Source organism: Culex quinquefasciatus, chromosome 1, assembly GCF_015732765.1.
Source record: "Culex quinquefasciatus strain JHB chromosome 1, VPISU_Cqui_1.0_pri_paternal, whole genome shotgun sequence".
In the NCBI taxonomy this organism is placed as follows: Eukaryota; Metazoa; Arthropoda; class Insecta; order Diptera; family Culicidae; genus Culex; species Culex quinquefasciatus.
Window position 1 is genome coordinate 14,979,013 of NC_051861.1, and position 15,559 is coordinate 14,994,571.

The following is a 15,559-nucleotide window of genomic DNA, read 5'->3' on the forward strand; positions in this document are numbered from 1 at the left end:
AATCACACTATTAATAAAAAAAAACCTTTCTATCCAAACTTTGAAAAAGAACGAAAGAGCCGTTCAAAAGAGCGGTTCTTTTTAATGAGCGAACGAAAATGAGCGGCTCCTAAAAAAGAGCGGTTTTGCCCACCTCTACTGTAGAGCGAATAATTTGATTTTTTGCTTTATGAGCTTCCATTCGCTTATGTGCTGATGGACTCAAAATTCTGCTACCTAGCAGAAATGATTGCAACTACGTTCGGGATCTCTTGAACAACACAAAGATTGAATTCTACAGCCATAACGATCCAGGTAAACGACCCATGAAGCAAGTCCTCCGTGGCTTGTACGACATGGATGTGAGTGTGCTAAAAGAAGAGCTCAAAACTCTTAAGGGGTTACATACATGTAAATCGCCAAAAATGTCAGAGTTTGGTTTGAGCACACACTTAAACTTTTTCAAAATCTGTTTTCTGGGCATTAAAATGTATATTTTCATCTATTAACAAAACAATTTTGAAGACATTTGGTTGTATCAGTGCCGAGATATAGCAATTTTAAGTTAGAAGTTTCAAAAAACGGGTGCCACGATATCTCAACATTGTTTCGACCAAATCGGCTTAAAATTTTGGTGAAGACTCCTTAAACCGGTCCTGTGTGCATGACGAAGGCCGATTTTCAGAAAGTTTGTTTTAAAAAAAGATAAAAATATTTTCTGTTTTTCATAAAAAAAATCACCAGCTTTTGATTTTTGTATTTTTTGAACATTTAAAGTTTCAAAATCGGGCTTCGTCATGCACACGGAATATGTCTTGGGAGTCTTCACCCAAAATTTCAGCTAATTCGGTCCGTCCCATCTCGAGATATCGTGGCACCCGTAAATCAACTCGGTGTTTAGAGAAAAACGCTCAGAAAGTTAGACAGTTCGCTTTGCGCATGGCAAAATTTTCAGCCTAAATCGTCTGTAACTTACTTTAATCATGAAATATCTTCATGAAACTGTCAGGAGTGATTGAAAATCATCTTTTTAATTGATTTAATAAATTGTCTATAATATATATTTTTTCTACATGTATGTAACCCCTTAAGTTGAACGTGATCGAAGTCTTCAAGATGACGAGACACAACAGGGACATCAATTATCGTGATCAACTGTACCTGGTTCATCTCGAGAAAGGATTGACAACGCCGTCTGAGCTGAAAACAATTTTCAACATAATCGTGTCTTTGGAACGTTATCGTCCAGTGCACCGTGACGTGACACAGGTGTGGAGGTGAGCACAAAACTCAATCATGCTCAAATGCTTCAATTGCGGTGGGTACCATTCGATCAAGAATCGGAGCTGCCCAAAACGAGCTTAGTTTGTAAAAATTCGGCAGCAAGCGACGAAGAGGCACCAACAAAATCGCCGAAAAATACCACCAGCATTCAAGGACTTGGATTTTCCTGCTTTTGCGTCACCAGGAGCGGGATCTGCTCGAGTGGTTCCAAATCTGCATCCATTGCCGTTGAATCAGGGGCAAAAAGTTGCAGAGAATAAAACACCTTCTGGCTTCAGTCAGCAACCGAGGGAAAACCAACCAGAATCAACGGATGAAGGCAGTAGTGACCTGTTTGCACCACAAGAACTTCTGAACATTTTCATCGAGATGACAACAACACTGCGTGGGTGCAAAACTCGCCAGGAACAAGTAAGAACCCTTGGAGCATTCATATTAAAATACAGTTCGTAGATTACTCGTTCTAATGAGTTTGAATAATTCAAAGAATTTTTATTCAAGTTTTAAGTTAGGATTTGTTGTTTAAATGATTTTTCTTTTTTTATCCAGGTGTATTTTTTCAGTGCAAAAGTATAATACATTTTGAAGTAAATAAAATAAATGTGTACAGTTAATAATAAAACAAAAGGAACAACAAAGATAAAGAACACTTAGCCATACCACTAAAAATGTAAAATATTTGTAATTATTATCAGAATATTCAATAAAGATATAATTAATTTCAAATTTTTTCATCTTTTATTCTAGTAGCTTTTTTAGCAACTTAGACTTCAGCTTCTGTAAATTTAGTGAATCCATGTTTTCTATCGATGTAGTAATTACCCAAGTAACATTTTTTTCCAAGAGTTCTACAAGAGCTCTTCAAGATAGCTACAGCATAGCAGTTTGGACCGCGGTAGGATAAAACTCTCTTCAAGTACTCTTCCAAACTCCTGAAGAAGTTTTGAAGAGAATTTTATCCTACCGCGGTCCAAACTGCTATGCTGTAGCTATCTTGAAGAGCTCTTGTAGAACTCCTGGAAAAAAATGTTACTTGGGTAACCACGCTTCTGATCAAAAAGAAATTGTATGGACAATTGTCCATAAAGGGGGGGGGGGGAGTCAGAAAATTTTAAAAAGTTTCCAAAAGGGTGGTTTCTTGATGGCTCCTATTTTACAGTTGTGTTTTGAAAGGAAATTATTACATTACTCATATATATATTTTTTAATGTTGTCTGTTTTTTGACAAATTAGAAGATCCAACCATCTTGGTAGCACTCACCAGGGAGCTTTCCTCCATCCCAAGAATTAGAACTTTCTCTACGAGCCTTATCTTCATCAACGGGAGCGCACTCTTATAGGAAACCTTCAGCCCGGGGTTGGCATAGTCGTAAAGAGGACTCCTTTCCGTGTCTCAGCTGCCAGCTCCGGCCTCTCCCGGCTTCCTTCTCTGCAAGTTTATGGTACAAATTTTACTAGCTTTAACTAGCCTCTAGCAAAGGAGATGTCATCGTCGGAAGTGAGGTTATGTTTTGTGCCAAGTCAAGCCAAAAACACGGCGATAACTCAGGACAGCAAATTCGCTTTCTTGCGCTGAGCCAAGCATTCTTGGCTGCAATAAAAATGGTCCCTGACGGAGGACAAGTAAAGGAGCACCGAAGCAAAGAGAGATACTACGTCGGAGCTCCTCCGGTGCTGGGGCGATAAGAAAGTTGACGCCTGATTGTGTAAATATTCTGATGACTCGATAATTTTCTTGGTAAATAGTACCTTTCGGAGGAGAAGATGTGACTGGTTGGGCTCATATGTGCGAGATTGCTGCGCTGGCATCATCTTCCCTGGTTGGCAATCGCCGCACCCTTGCAAGGAACGATGACTAAGAACTTGGCCGTTATCGCCCCCTTTCTTGCGGTGCTGCGGCCGTGACCAAATCTTCGCCTTAAAACGGGGTACTTCTGGGTTGGCTGGACCTTCTAGCAAGGTTGCACGGGTTTCGTCTAATAAACTAAAAAAGCACAATTAAGTTATGTCCATTGTACCCCATGTTGCCTACATAACCCCAAAATGTCGTCACCAAGCCAACACGAACACGAAGCAACAGCAGATTACAAGCACTATATCAGCACTTATGCAAATAGCCGCGGCAATATCTTGGAACATCCAAGCTGGGCAGATAAAAAAAGTCGGGGCCGCCATCTTGCTATGGCGATGTGTCACGGATCTGGAGGAGAGTATGGTTAAGTCGGTTAAGTTTATAGCTTTGACACGCCAAGCCAAGGAACATGTCGTAAAAATAGCTTTGTCTGATAAGACGACCGACAACGACATTCGTCCTGTTCTGCTGGGCTTGGGTGAAATGTCAAACGAAAGGAAAAAGGTGGAGTTTTTATTTACCCACGACGCTGCAATTGTGGGATAATTTGTGGTCACAGATGGGGTTATAAAATGTGCAGTAAAATGTGTAAATCAGTTGAAAATGAAAAAAAGTTCTTTAGTGTCTTATGATGATGCCTATTTCCTTTGTTTTTATGAGAAGTCATCATTTGGTTTGTTTTTGTCGTGATTTTCAAAATGCAGTCCATATTCGATTATCCGAACATCGAATCGTAGACCAAAATACATTTTCTTTTTCATTCGTTTGTTTCACTGTTAACACCCAAATCGAGTTGTGTAACACCATTTTAATCAAATTTGAGTGGTTGATTGTTAGATTAAAAATTCTTAATCAATACACTCAACCCCCGGTGGTTGGTCACTTTTTCGTTTGACACTTTTTTAGTTTGTACCCCGTAGGTTGGTCAAAGTCAAACTAAAAAGTGATGAACTGTCACTTTTTACACTGCGCTCACGCTCACTATCAAAACAAACGTTTGTTAGTGTGTGTGAACTCCGTGTAAAAGGGGTGTCAAACTAAAACGTGACCCCGTTCGTTTGACAACAGTTGGTGTCAAACCATCGGGGTTTGAGTGTAGTTGGATACACAGAAAAAAATAATGTAAATTTGGAAGGTTGAATATTACCTCTTTAATGATGTAATTTTACCTCAATTTAGACTGAAAAGTGACATTACACCAGAAAAGTGGTAAAATTAAACATTTCTATAGGTAAAGTTACACATTTTTCTGACATTAAAGATGTACCCCTTCCCAGATGTAATATTACCATGATTTTTTTTTCTGTGTACATTCATTAATACAAAGATCAAGCCTAGATTACTTTTTCAAAATAACCAATGTCCCATGGGTTTCCTATGTCTAAAGAAAGCGAGAAATATGTGAACATAGTCACATCTAGTACCCTTGGAAACGAACCAGATTTTCAATAAATTTAATAAATTTATCTTTAGGAAATGGTATATAGAGTCCTCCCGAGCAAAACCATAACAACTGAAAATTTCACTTGAAGAAAAAGCATATTTTGAGTTGTTATCTGGATGAATCACATTTTTAATTGAGTTTGAAAATATTGATTTTTTTTCACTTTTTTCACTAAAATGCCAATAATTTCCTTTAGATTTGACCATTTTGGATGTTTGACCCTTCATTATGTATCATTATTAAGCTCTTTTATTTGGGTAATTCTCTACCAACTCACACGAAATCGGGAAAAGTTGCCCTGACCCCTCTTCGATTTGCGTGAAACTTTGTCCTAATGGGTAACTTTTGTCCCTGATCACGAATCCGAGGTCCATTTTTTGATATCTCGTGACGGAGGGGCGGTACGACCCCTTCAATTTTTGAACATGCGAAAAAAGAGGTATTTTTCAATAATTTGCAGCCTGAAACGGTGATGAGATAGAAATTTGGTGTCAAAGGGACTTTTATGTAAAATAAAACGCCCGATTTGATGGCGTGCTCAGAATTCCGAAAAAACGTATTTTTCATCGAAAAAAACACTAAAAACGTTTTAAAAATTCTCCCATTTTCCGTTACTCGACTGTAAAAATTTTTGGAACATGTCATTTTATGGGAAATTTAATGTACTTTTCGAATCTACATTGACCCAGAAGGGTCATTTTTTCATTTAGAACAAAATTTTTCATTTTAAAATTTCGCATTTTTTCAAACTTCACAGGGTTATTTTTTAGAGTGTAACAATGTTCTACAAAGTTGTAGAGCAGACAATTACAAAAATTTTGATATATAGACATAAGGGGTTTGCTTATAAACATCACGAGTTATCGCGATTTTACGAAAAATAGTTTTGGAAAAGTTACTTTTTGCGTTTCTCTTTGTTTCGTCGCCCGTGTCTGTCGCGGGTGACCATGAACGGCCATGATCGATGACGACCAACTTTTTCAAAACTTTTTTTTCGTAAAATCACGATAACTCGTGATGTTTATAAGCAAACCCCTTATGTCTATACATCAAATTTTTTGTAATTGTCTGCTCTACAACTTGGTAGAACATTGTTACACTCTAAAAAATAACCCTGCAAAGTTAGAAAAAACACGAAATTTTAAAATGAAAAATTTTGTTCTAAATGAAAAAATGACCCTTCTGGGTCAATGTAGATTCAAAAAGTACATTAAATTTCCGATAAAATGACATGTTCCAAAAATTTTTACAGTCGAGTAACGGAAAATGGGAGAATTTTTAAAACGTTTTTAGTGTTTTTTTTGATGAAAAATACGTTTTTTCGGAATTCTGAGTACGCCATCAAATCGGGCGTCTAATTTTACATAAAAGTCCCTTTGACACCAAATTTCTATCTCATCACCGTTTCAGGCTGCAAATTATTGAAAAATACCTCTTTTTTCGCATGTTCAAAAATTGAAGGGGTCGTACCGCCCCTCCGTCACGAGATATCAAAAAACGGACCTCAGATTCGTGATCAGGGACAAAAGTTACCCCTTAGGACAAAGTTTCACGCAAATCGAAGAGGGGTCGGGGCAACTGCTGTGTGAGTTGGCGGAGAATTCGACGCCAACAATTCAAAAAGCATCATGTACAAACCATGCGTTTTGAGAAAAACGCATTTAAATGTTGAGCATCCATTTTCAATTCCCATTTTAATATAAAAGCAACATAAGATGTTCTAATGATAACAAACGATGAAAAACGTTGCTTTTATTGATACTTGATCATCCAAATTCAATAAAACATTATTTCCGTAATTTTATTTGAGAAAAACAAACATAACTTCTTTTGAAATCACCAACGTCGATATCACCCTGCTGTCACTGAGGGGGCGCTTTGTTATGATTCGTTTTTCTTTGCCGAAAGTACATGGCGCTTTGTTCATGTTGCTTTTTTTTCGTCACGAGGTTTATATAGCCTTTTGTTTGACAGGTTGACAGGGCTATATAAACAGGGACTGCTGATGGCAGAGATTTTGTTTATGTTACTTTATTTAAAATCATGATTAAACAGACTTTACTGAAGTAACTTTTGCTCATTTTTGGTGGAGAGGTAGCTTATTAGGAGTACTTTCAGAATATGCAATAACCCAGAAAGTGTCAAAATGTACATGATGCCTTTTGAAATGTTACCGTCGAATTACCCATTTGCTTTTTGAACTTTAAAGTTTAATTGAATTTTGGCATTTCAGAATTCTTGAGGTTTTTAGACTTTCAAACTTTGTCTCCCGATTAGCTAACACTGCTACACTGAAATTTACAACTTCAATAATGATAAATGCTTATGTGCACTGATTAACTTCGTAGTACAAAGAAGCACAACACCATTTAATCTTGAAGTTAGAAATTATAAATTATTGTTCAAATTTTCAAGCTTTCACGAGTTTTAATGAAGAATCAAATTGTTCTCATAATTTGATAAATTCTTAATCTGCTTTAGCTGCTGAAAAAACCCGTTAAAACTTTTTAGACAAAAGTTAAAATGCATGATTATTTTAAAGTACTAACACAAATTGCGTAAAATATTAATATGGCTCAAGTTAATGCGAAAACCGCAGCAGAAATAGTTTATGAAAATTACTATTTTTTTATGGTTTCATACTGTAAATTTACTGGTTCGTTATTCAACTTATGCACTGAAAAACAAATTTAGTCTTAATCATAACAAAATAACTCGACATTTAATTCACCACTGAATTTCTATTTTTCCCATGAAAACCACATCGTCGTAGGTGATTAACGCTGTCATACAAACACTCCATTTGACCACTGCTGGTTGGCGCCAATCTGCCGCCGATTGCTGCTAGTACTCACGTTCAGGCACACTCCAATCCAACTAATCCTCGACACTATCGATGACGACACCAACCAATATCTGCGTCCACGATAAAGACGATTATCTTGGAACCCGGGGAGAAACACCAGCCCCGGCTTGCAGTTCCAGTTTTCCGGCTTTTCCCAGCCGGTCGTCGTTGTCACTTGGGTCTGGTTGATGTCACCCCTCTGCCGAATGGCCACGGCACGAGACTGCCGGCAGCCCGGGCTGTGTGTTTCCATTTTTCCGATAAAATGTCAATTAGACCAAGGATTTCTGCGAACCGAGACAGGGAGGAGGAAAGGTGTGCGTGTGACAGGCGCCTGTCACCTCGTCATCGTCATCGTGAAATGTGTCAAAAGTCCGGCCGAGCGGGGTTGACAGTGGAACCGGTACGGCGTCGGATGGACTGTCAGCAAGGGCGGAATTTTTGAGGTTTGAAGGTTTCACTGTCTTCACCAGTCGCAGCTTGCCGGCGACAGGAAGCGGGAAAAGGGTGGGTATCTGCCGCCACGGCGGTTCCCAATGTCCAATTTCGATCGGAAACGCGTTCACCACACATTGATCCTTCGGGACACTGGAACAACCGGTGGTGCCGTTACCGCCACCGTCCACCTGGGTTTTCGGGGAAAAACAGGAATCGATCCAAGCATGCGCCAAGCATGGGAAAGCGCTCCGTTTCGGTCTTTCTAACGGTCCCACCACAGCAGGCCGTCTCGTTCGATCCTTGTACAATACGGGAAGATCGCAGCAGGCTACGGGTTGAGACTCCGCCTAGTTGGTAAGAGAGCATTGCAGCTGCATCGGTAGTAGTGAGACGGCTTACACAGCTTGCTTCTACTGCTTCGTGGTGAGTTTCTCGCTTTGGTGGTGAATTCGCTCGTTTTCTTTGTTCTCAACGGACGCTCGCACGCGCGCCCGATTGGTTGGTTCGGCTCAGCTGGACGTCTGTTGTAGTGGTGACACGCGATAGAGCGAACGAGACGCACTGATTGCGCGCACTCTCTGGCAGCTGTCGGAGGGTATGAGATTGGATAATGTGCTGGCGAGAGTATTGGTGAGAGAGCGAGCCGTCACGCAACCCAGAAGGGGACGTCGTGTGTGTTTAAAGTTTAGTTAGGCACTTCAGTCGAATATTGTTTGAAAGCCAAATAGTAGTTATTCCCCTCTGCAAACAGTCACATCTTGTTATTCCGGAGAGGCGCGCACAGGCACCGTTGCTGCTGCTGCTTCTGCTGTTGTAACCCCGTGGCAGACAAAGTTTGAACAACATTATAATATATAAACATAATATAATAATAAAGCTCTCGCGCGCGCAAGCTGACGCTTTTGGACGAGTGCTCCGCGTGAAAAGTTTCGTGAAAATCGGTGTGCGACGGCATTTTCCGGCGTGAAAATCGTGAGTGAGTGCTGGAACTTTGCGCGAGGACCACCAAAATATCGAGCGCCCACCAACACCAACGCAAGAAGTCACGCACGCATCGCTCACGCACGCACTCCGTTTCGGAGAGTCCTTTCCAGACTCACTGGAGAGCGCGAGCGAGGATCAGCGCGCTGAATCGCACATATTTGCCTTTCCAATCAGTAAAACGACACTGGTATTTGGGTTGCAACGAGTCAACATCGAGCCGAGCCAAGGGAAGGAGCGTTCCGGGTTTAAGGTCTCTTCAAGTCGACCTGTTGAAGTCGAACCCGACCGCCCGTAAACCAGGGACTTTGGATATTCCGGGTTTGTTTGCTACTCGGCGGCAGTTGGACAAGTCGGAAGCCCCGGGATACACCAGCTGTACCCCCAGCGTATGTGTGCAGAGTGCTTAAGTTTTTGTGTCCACACAAAACTCGGTCTCCGACGTCGATGACGTGAGTTGGACGGCAGTGACGACATTTGCCACAAGGAACACCCCCGTCTACGTGCAAGTAGTGTGAGGCATTGTTTGTGTTTATTATTGAATTTTGAACCAAGTCCTCGTGTCACGTCGAATAGTGTGTGGCTTGTGAGGTTCGAATTTTTGGGTAATTGGGTGAAGGTGTTTGTGCCGTAGGAGTAGATGTGAGTGTGAACAAACAAAGAGATAACAACACATACGCCGGGAATGCCCCAGCACCGAATGATAAACAATATCGGTCGTGTGTACGACGAGAAGACGCAATCGGAATGTGCCGGGCAGTGAGATGATCGATCAATGACGCGCGCCGTTCTGAAGAGTGATTTCAATTGATAGATCTGTTCCAAGTGGGCTTAGTGGTCAGAGTACAACGCAACACAGGACTAGGTGAAACTTAAGTAGTGAAGATGCAAAAACTTTACCCGGAAACGTCGATCAACAGTTCGAGCATGACCGGAGGAAACATGAGCCCGATGGCTACGACGTACAGTATGAACAGCATGGGGATGACAGTAGGTGGGATGACTTCAGTTTCGCCTCAAGGCGGAAGTTTTGGATCATCGGTTTTGGGAGGTTCGGGAATGTCCGGAATGGGAGCCGCCATGAATTCCATGTCCGGCCAATGCCTAACTTCGGCACCACTTGGGTACAGTTCGATGGGATCGCCCATCCCCAACATGGGTTCATGCATGGGTGGTAATGGGATGAGCTCAATGGCGGCCATGACCGGATACTCGAGCGTACCCGGAAGTCGAGAGGTTCTCGGCGATCCAGGATCACCCAATTCTGCTGCTCTGCAGCGAGTTCGGACGGAGAAGCCGGCGGCAACATACCGGCGGAATTATACGCACGCCAAGCCTCCATACTCGTACATTTCACTCATCACGATGGCCATCCAGAACAACCCGCACAAGATGCTAACCTTAGCGGAGATTTATCAGTTCATCATGGATCTGTTCCCGTTCTATAGACAGAACCAGCAGCGGTGGCAAAATTCAATCCGGCATTCGCTTAGCTTCAACGATTGCTTTGTCAAAGTGCCCCGGACTCCGGACAAGCCTGGTAAGGGTTCGTTTTGGACGCTCCATCCCGATTCGGGTAACATGTTTGAGAACGGATGCTATCTCCGACGGCAGAAGCGCTTCAAGGACGAAAAGAAAGAAGTGATTCGGTCTATGCACAAGAGCCCCGTCCACGGTATGGATGCAACCAGTCCAGATAAAAAGGACCACCACGAGGATCACCATCACCATCACCACAGGGAACACAAGCTGCCCGGGCCGCATGATACGCACGGAATGCTGAACTCTGCCCACGGTAAGGATACCGATGCTCTGGCAATGCTGCACGCCACCGCTGACCTCTGCCTAGCACAGCAATCCCAATCGCACCACGGAGCACACCACCAGCAGCTCCAGCAGGAGGAATTGTCCGCCATGGTGAACCGGTGCCATCCATCGCTGCTCAGCGATTACCACTCGATGCACCTCAAGCAGGAACCGCCCGGCTATACGCCCTCTAGTCATCCGTTCTCCATCACCCGGTTGCTGCCGGCCGAATCCAAGGCCGACATCAAGATGTACGACATGAGCCAGTACGCCGGCTACAACGGCCTGAGTCCCCTGCAGAACTCGCACGCTGCGGCGGCTGCCCTCGAACAGAACTCCTACTATCATCAGAGCCTCGGATACCACCACGCATCGACAGGCACCACCAGCTTGTGACATCAGTATCCGTTGGCATAAGTGAAGCTGAAGAACTACTACGGCGGCAGCTGCCAGAGTAGTGGCGGCAGCAGCGGTAGTACCAACGGAACCAACAACAACGCTCATCACCACGCCAACAGCAACAACATTCATCACCAGTTCGGCAGCAGTGGCGGCCATCACCAACATCACCTAAACAACAACAGTATCATCAACGGTAGCTCCATCAGTAGATCCTCCTGTAGCAGCAGTACCGACGCAGACCATAACTTTCAATTCTAAAAGTTTGTGCTAGTTTTCTCCACAATCTACGCCTACACGTAACATGGATAGTGAAGCGCAGATAGGGTACGGGGGTACGGTGAAGGTGACTCCCGGCGGGAGTTTGAAGTGGTACCACGCGCCACGTACAATGGGCAGTGGTGACCGGAAGAGTGACTCAAGTTTCGAGAAATAGCTCGTAGAACGGCTTACTGATAGGAAGAACATTATGCACTCACATGAAGTTCTTAAAGTCTGATGTACTTACCAGAGAGTTAGAATCTTCACTGGCATCAACACTGTACTTGATAGCTTAATGTTGAAGCCTGTAATAGAGACCTAGCGGTGAATAGTTACGCTTCGGACGATCTTTCCTATTTCTTCCTGGTTTGCTCGCCACAACCATCGAAAGCTAGCCTTCAACACTCGAGACCCATTACCATATCGGAGAGCGCACTTTCATCAGCTCGCTCCAAAAACGGCCCGGCCTCGGTCACTCGACCGGCGTGATCGCTTCTGGAGCACCGTTTTGACCATAATCGACCTTCGGAACGCTAGACAATGTGGTCCTTCAACCTGGGCGAACGCGCGTGCCCGATCGATAAGTGTGTTGGACGTGTCGTGTCGTGAAAAGGTTTGCTCATAGGTATTTATTCAGATGGGCACTCGAGGGTTGAGTAGGAGTTTGTAGCTTCGGATAATGAGCTGTTGTGGAGTTTTGGGAGACGTTTCGGTTGACATTTTGGGTGATTTGGAGCACTTTGTGAACAAGTTGGTGACTGAGGCTAAACGCGAGGAAGAGTTCAAATTCAGAATTAATTAAAAATCACTATTCTGCGATTACCAAGCAAGACAGCACTCGTCAAAATTGGCCACCCTCGCAATTTCGGGTGCCTCCTCTTCAAAAACCAGTTTCATGTCGTCGCAACGTCGAAAAAACAAAGCTCAAAACATGACGCTTTCAGACCGTCAAGTTGGTCGTCCACTCAAGTGTCCGCAAGTTCCGTTTTTGCTTCTTGACGCACAAACGACTCTTTCAAGCTTCTTCAGAGGAGTTTGTCGTCGTCGTCGTTGTCTGGACCTTTCATTGAATGTTGTACCATTCATGTGTACGGTACACCCGGACAGTTCATGCATGATGTGTGCCCTTTTCGAAAGACAGACGGTAGCAACCAAGCATAAAGCGACTGCTTTTATGGTAATTTCTCATTTACTCTTCCAGAGGGTTAATAAGCTTTGAGGTGGTTCTGAACCAAAAAATAATTTACATTTAGTCTGTGGCAGTCTTCAAGAACTTGCGCAAAAAAAAACTCGTATTTTTTACAATTTTACCAAGAACCACCCTACGTTCGCAGTGCGCACCCATCTCCAGCTTATGAATAATTCTCCAGCTCTCAAGACCTGCATCGGAGCTTCAGAAAAACCGATGACCTCAATTGAGTCTCTGCTGCGTGGTCAATTCATTCCGCGGCCTCTTCACCTGGGCTGCTGCGCTGATGCATTAAGCTAAAGGGTGCTCGTTTTCGAATTTTGTGTGCCAAGAGAATCAATTAAAGAAAATCTCAGTGGCCTCCTCTCCACGAAGTGAGGTTATGGGTGAGTGTGATCTTAGGTTGTTGACTTAAAGCTTTGTTTGCTGTTTATTTAAGAGTGGAAGATCCGTGGAAGGGCTACTACTAGAACAGCGGAAGTACTCATCATGGCTTATTAAGCCAGTCAGAGCCATGCTTGGCAGAATTGACTGATTTGACAGAATTGATAGTGGTGGCAGAAACTTAAGTTTACTTGCACTTTTCCCACAAGCTGTAACATCGATAGTCAAGTTGAAGTTTGTAATTAAAAAAGCAGTTTTCAACATTTACTGGAAACACATTTAAGCGACCAAATTGGGCACGGTAAATGTGCTAACAGAAAATTGTCATTGGCTACAAGCTATTCTTTCGATGAACTCAAAACACAACTAATTAAATTGTTGTTTTGCCACACACCACAACCAGTCCCTTTTAGAGATGATAATGAGCGATCGTTTTAAAATTGCTTAAAAATACTTTTAATTAAGCTCGATTTCTTTGAACTTTTCCTTCATTACTTCAGCGTCTCCAAACCATTTGCCGGCTCTAAAACGATGTTTTCAGAGCAAACGAACGCTTGGTTGGCTTTTCTCGAAGAAATCAATCAAATCCGGCTCTCCCTGTGGCCGACGTGATGTGCCACAGTTTCAACCCAGTGGTCGACATTCCGCGAAAACGGCGCGGCCAATTAGAGCCCGCGTGCTAAGTAAACAAATTATCCGGATGGTTTTAATTAAATTATTGGAACGTAAACATCGTGCCACGCCGGGACATGACTAATGCTTTTTTTTGAGTGGAAGAAATCTTCTGTATTTAAGCTGAGAGTCCCTTCACCGACCTTCACCTTGCCAGTTGACAACCAGCTCAAATCCAAACATAACAGTAAACTTCAAACCACAATCCCAGAAATCTCCCCAAATCCAGTATTGTACACATTTTGAGCTATAGAACAGACCAAGTTTAATTAGTGAGGGCCGCAGAACGAGAAATCTCTGGTTTCAGTCCAAAGCGAAAATTTATACGTTAGGAGCACAAAATTACGATGACAAAAGAGTGGAAGACGACAAAAGATTTATAATCAAAATGTGCAATTAAGGCGAGAAAAAGTCCCTATCATCCCATGCAAGAATCCACTGAATACTTTATTGTACAGTAAGCAAAAGAAAAAACACAAAAAGCAGAAAACTAATTTTGAGAATTTAATCTGAGTAAATACTATTAAAAAATCGAACGTGAGAAGCGTCCTAGCCAGTAAGGTAATTACGTTTTTATTTTTGCAATATTAAATCAAAGGTGTACATATTTTATTATCTTTATGTCTAAGTCGAATCTTTTATATATACATGAAAGTAAAACAGCAAAAAAAAAAGTGGAGGAAAAACAAAACTAGAAGTATACATAACATAAATCAAAGAATCTTGTACATACTTTTAACTATAATTATAAAAAAATACTATTATAATTTTTCTACACCGACAACAAACATTCCAACTCTTCGAATCAAATTGTGGGCAAAACCAGATACTACACACTACTAGGAAGCGTATACCGTAACATAACCGTTTTGAAACCAAACTTACTACCAATTCCGTTTTTCCGTTGTTTCAAATAGTGAAAATTTACCCTGCAAAAGTTCGCGAATAGTTACCTTGTAAATTCCGCTGATTTCGAATATTATCAACTCTCGTAGTAACAAGCACACAACCACAAACACATCACACAAACAAAATTTTCAACAACACACAAAAAGTCCCCCCTTTAATCGGTAGTTAGACACCTTTATATTAAAGAAGAACAAGTTCTGAAACAAAAATCTCAATTCGTAGAAAAAAAAAATGCAAATCGAAAAGAAAAAAAAAAGTCCAAGATTTGGCAGCAGAAAATGCGATATACAGTGGAAAAATTCTCTTACAACTAGGAAACGAGCATGCGCAAAACTGAACATATTACACAAGAGGAAGAAAAAGAAACCCTAAATAAGTAATTCTAGTGAAAAATAAAAAAAAAAACAGTGCAAAGCTAACTAGTGCAAGCAGAACGGCAAGTCTGGTAGCGGCTCTGAAGCATTCATTTAAAGGTTAGCAACTCTCGTTTTTGTCACATACAAAAGTCACACAGACACACACACACACGCGTACACGTACACACAAGAAGTATGAAATGAAAAAAAAAACAATGAAATAAAACAAATAAGTGTTTTAAAAATTAAGAAAGCGATATGTTAGTGGCGGTTGAAGTTTTGAAGAATCCATTCCCAAGTTTGTGAATATTTGTACTTTTTACATCTTTCACATGAATAAGCTACACAAATCAAACAAATGACACCATTAGGTTGAGTTTTGTGAAAACAGTATGCTGTTTTTTAGTGAGATAGTTATTTTTATAGAATCAATTTATACCGTTTTGAGATGCCTTACAACGTTTTCTTTTTTTTGCGAATCCTAATAATTTACTGCGTGTAAAGCCTCACTACAATCCCCCACTAATAACTAAAACAGGTATTAGACTATAACAAAGAAACAAACAAACTTGAACTTTTTCGTGTTTGACAGTTTGCCAATTTCGTAAACAACTTATAATGTATGCAGGCTGACGTTTCTGCAAACAAATGCAGGCAAACTGTCAAAAAGTGCACATTTGTTTATTTGTTTGTTTGTCAAAGTCTAATAACTGCTTAAAAAAGAAACCGGGTCCTAATTCTTGTAAATATTCGTTGGTTT

The 15,559-nt window shown here is 41.6% G+C and overlaps 2 protein-coding genes across 2 annotated transcripts in view; one reads left to right on the forward strand and one right to left on the reverse strand.

Annotated features, from left to right (window-relative positions):
- LOC119765274 overlaps positions 1-8,042 on the reverse strand; it is a 51,585-nt gene extending 43,543 nt beyond the window's left edge. The window contains exon 1 of the mRNA XM_038248811.1: positions 7,415-8,042. Coding sequence (XP_038104739.1) covers positions 7,415-7,657 — 243 coding nt within the window. The 5' untranslated portion in view covers positions 7,658-8,042. The remainder of the gene's footprint in view (positions 1-7,414) is intronic.
- A 510-nt stretch (positions 8,043-8,552) lies between these two features.
- LOC6033007 (protein fork head) lies at positions 8,553-11,190 on the forward strand. The gene has a single exon (XM_001843465.2). It carries the CDS (start codon positions 9,709-9,711, stop codon positions 11,023-11,025), a length of 1,317 nt encoding a protein of 438 aa, XP_001843517.1. The 5' UTR covers positions 8,553-9,708; the 3' UTR covers positions 11,026-11,190.
- Positions 11,191-15,559: the final 4,369 nt, after the last annotated feature.

What these genes read in the sequence shown, in the direction of transcription:
- LOC6033007 (XM_001843465.2), top strand. Translation starts at nt 9,709, where the DNA reads ATGCAAAAACTTTACCCGGAAACGTCGATCAACAGTTCGAGCATGACC.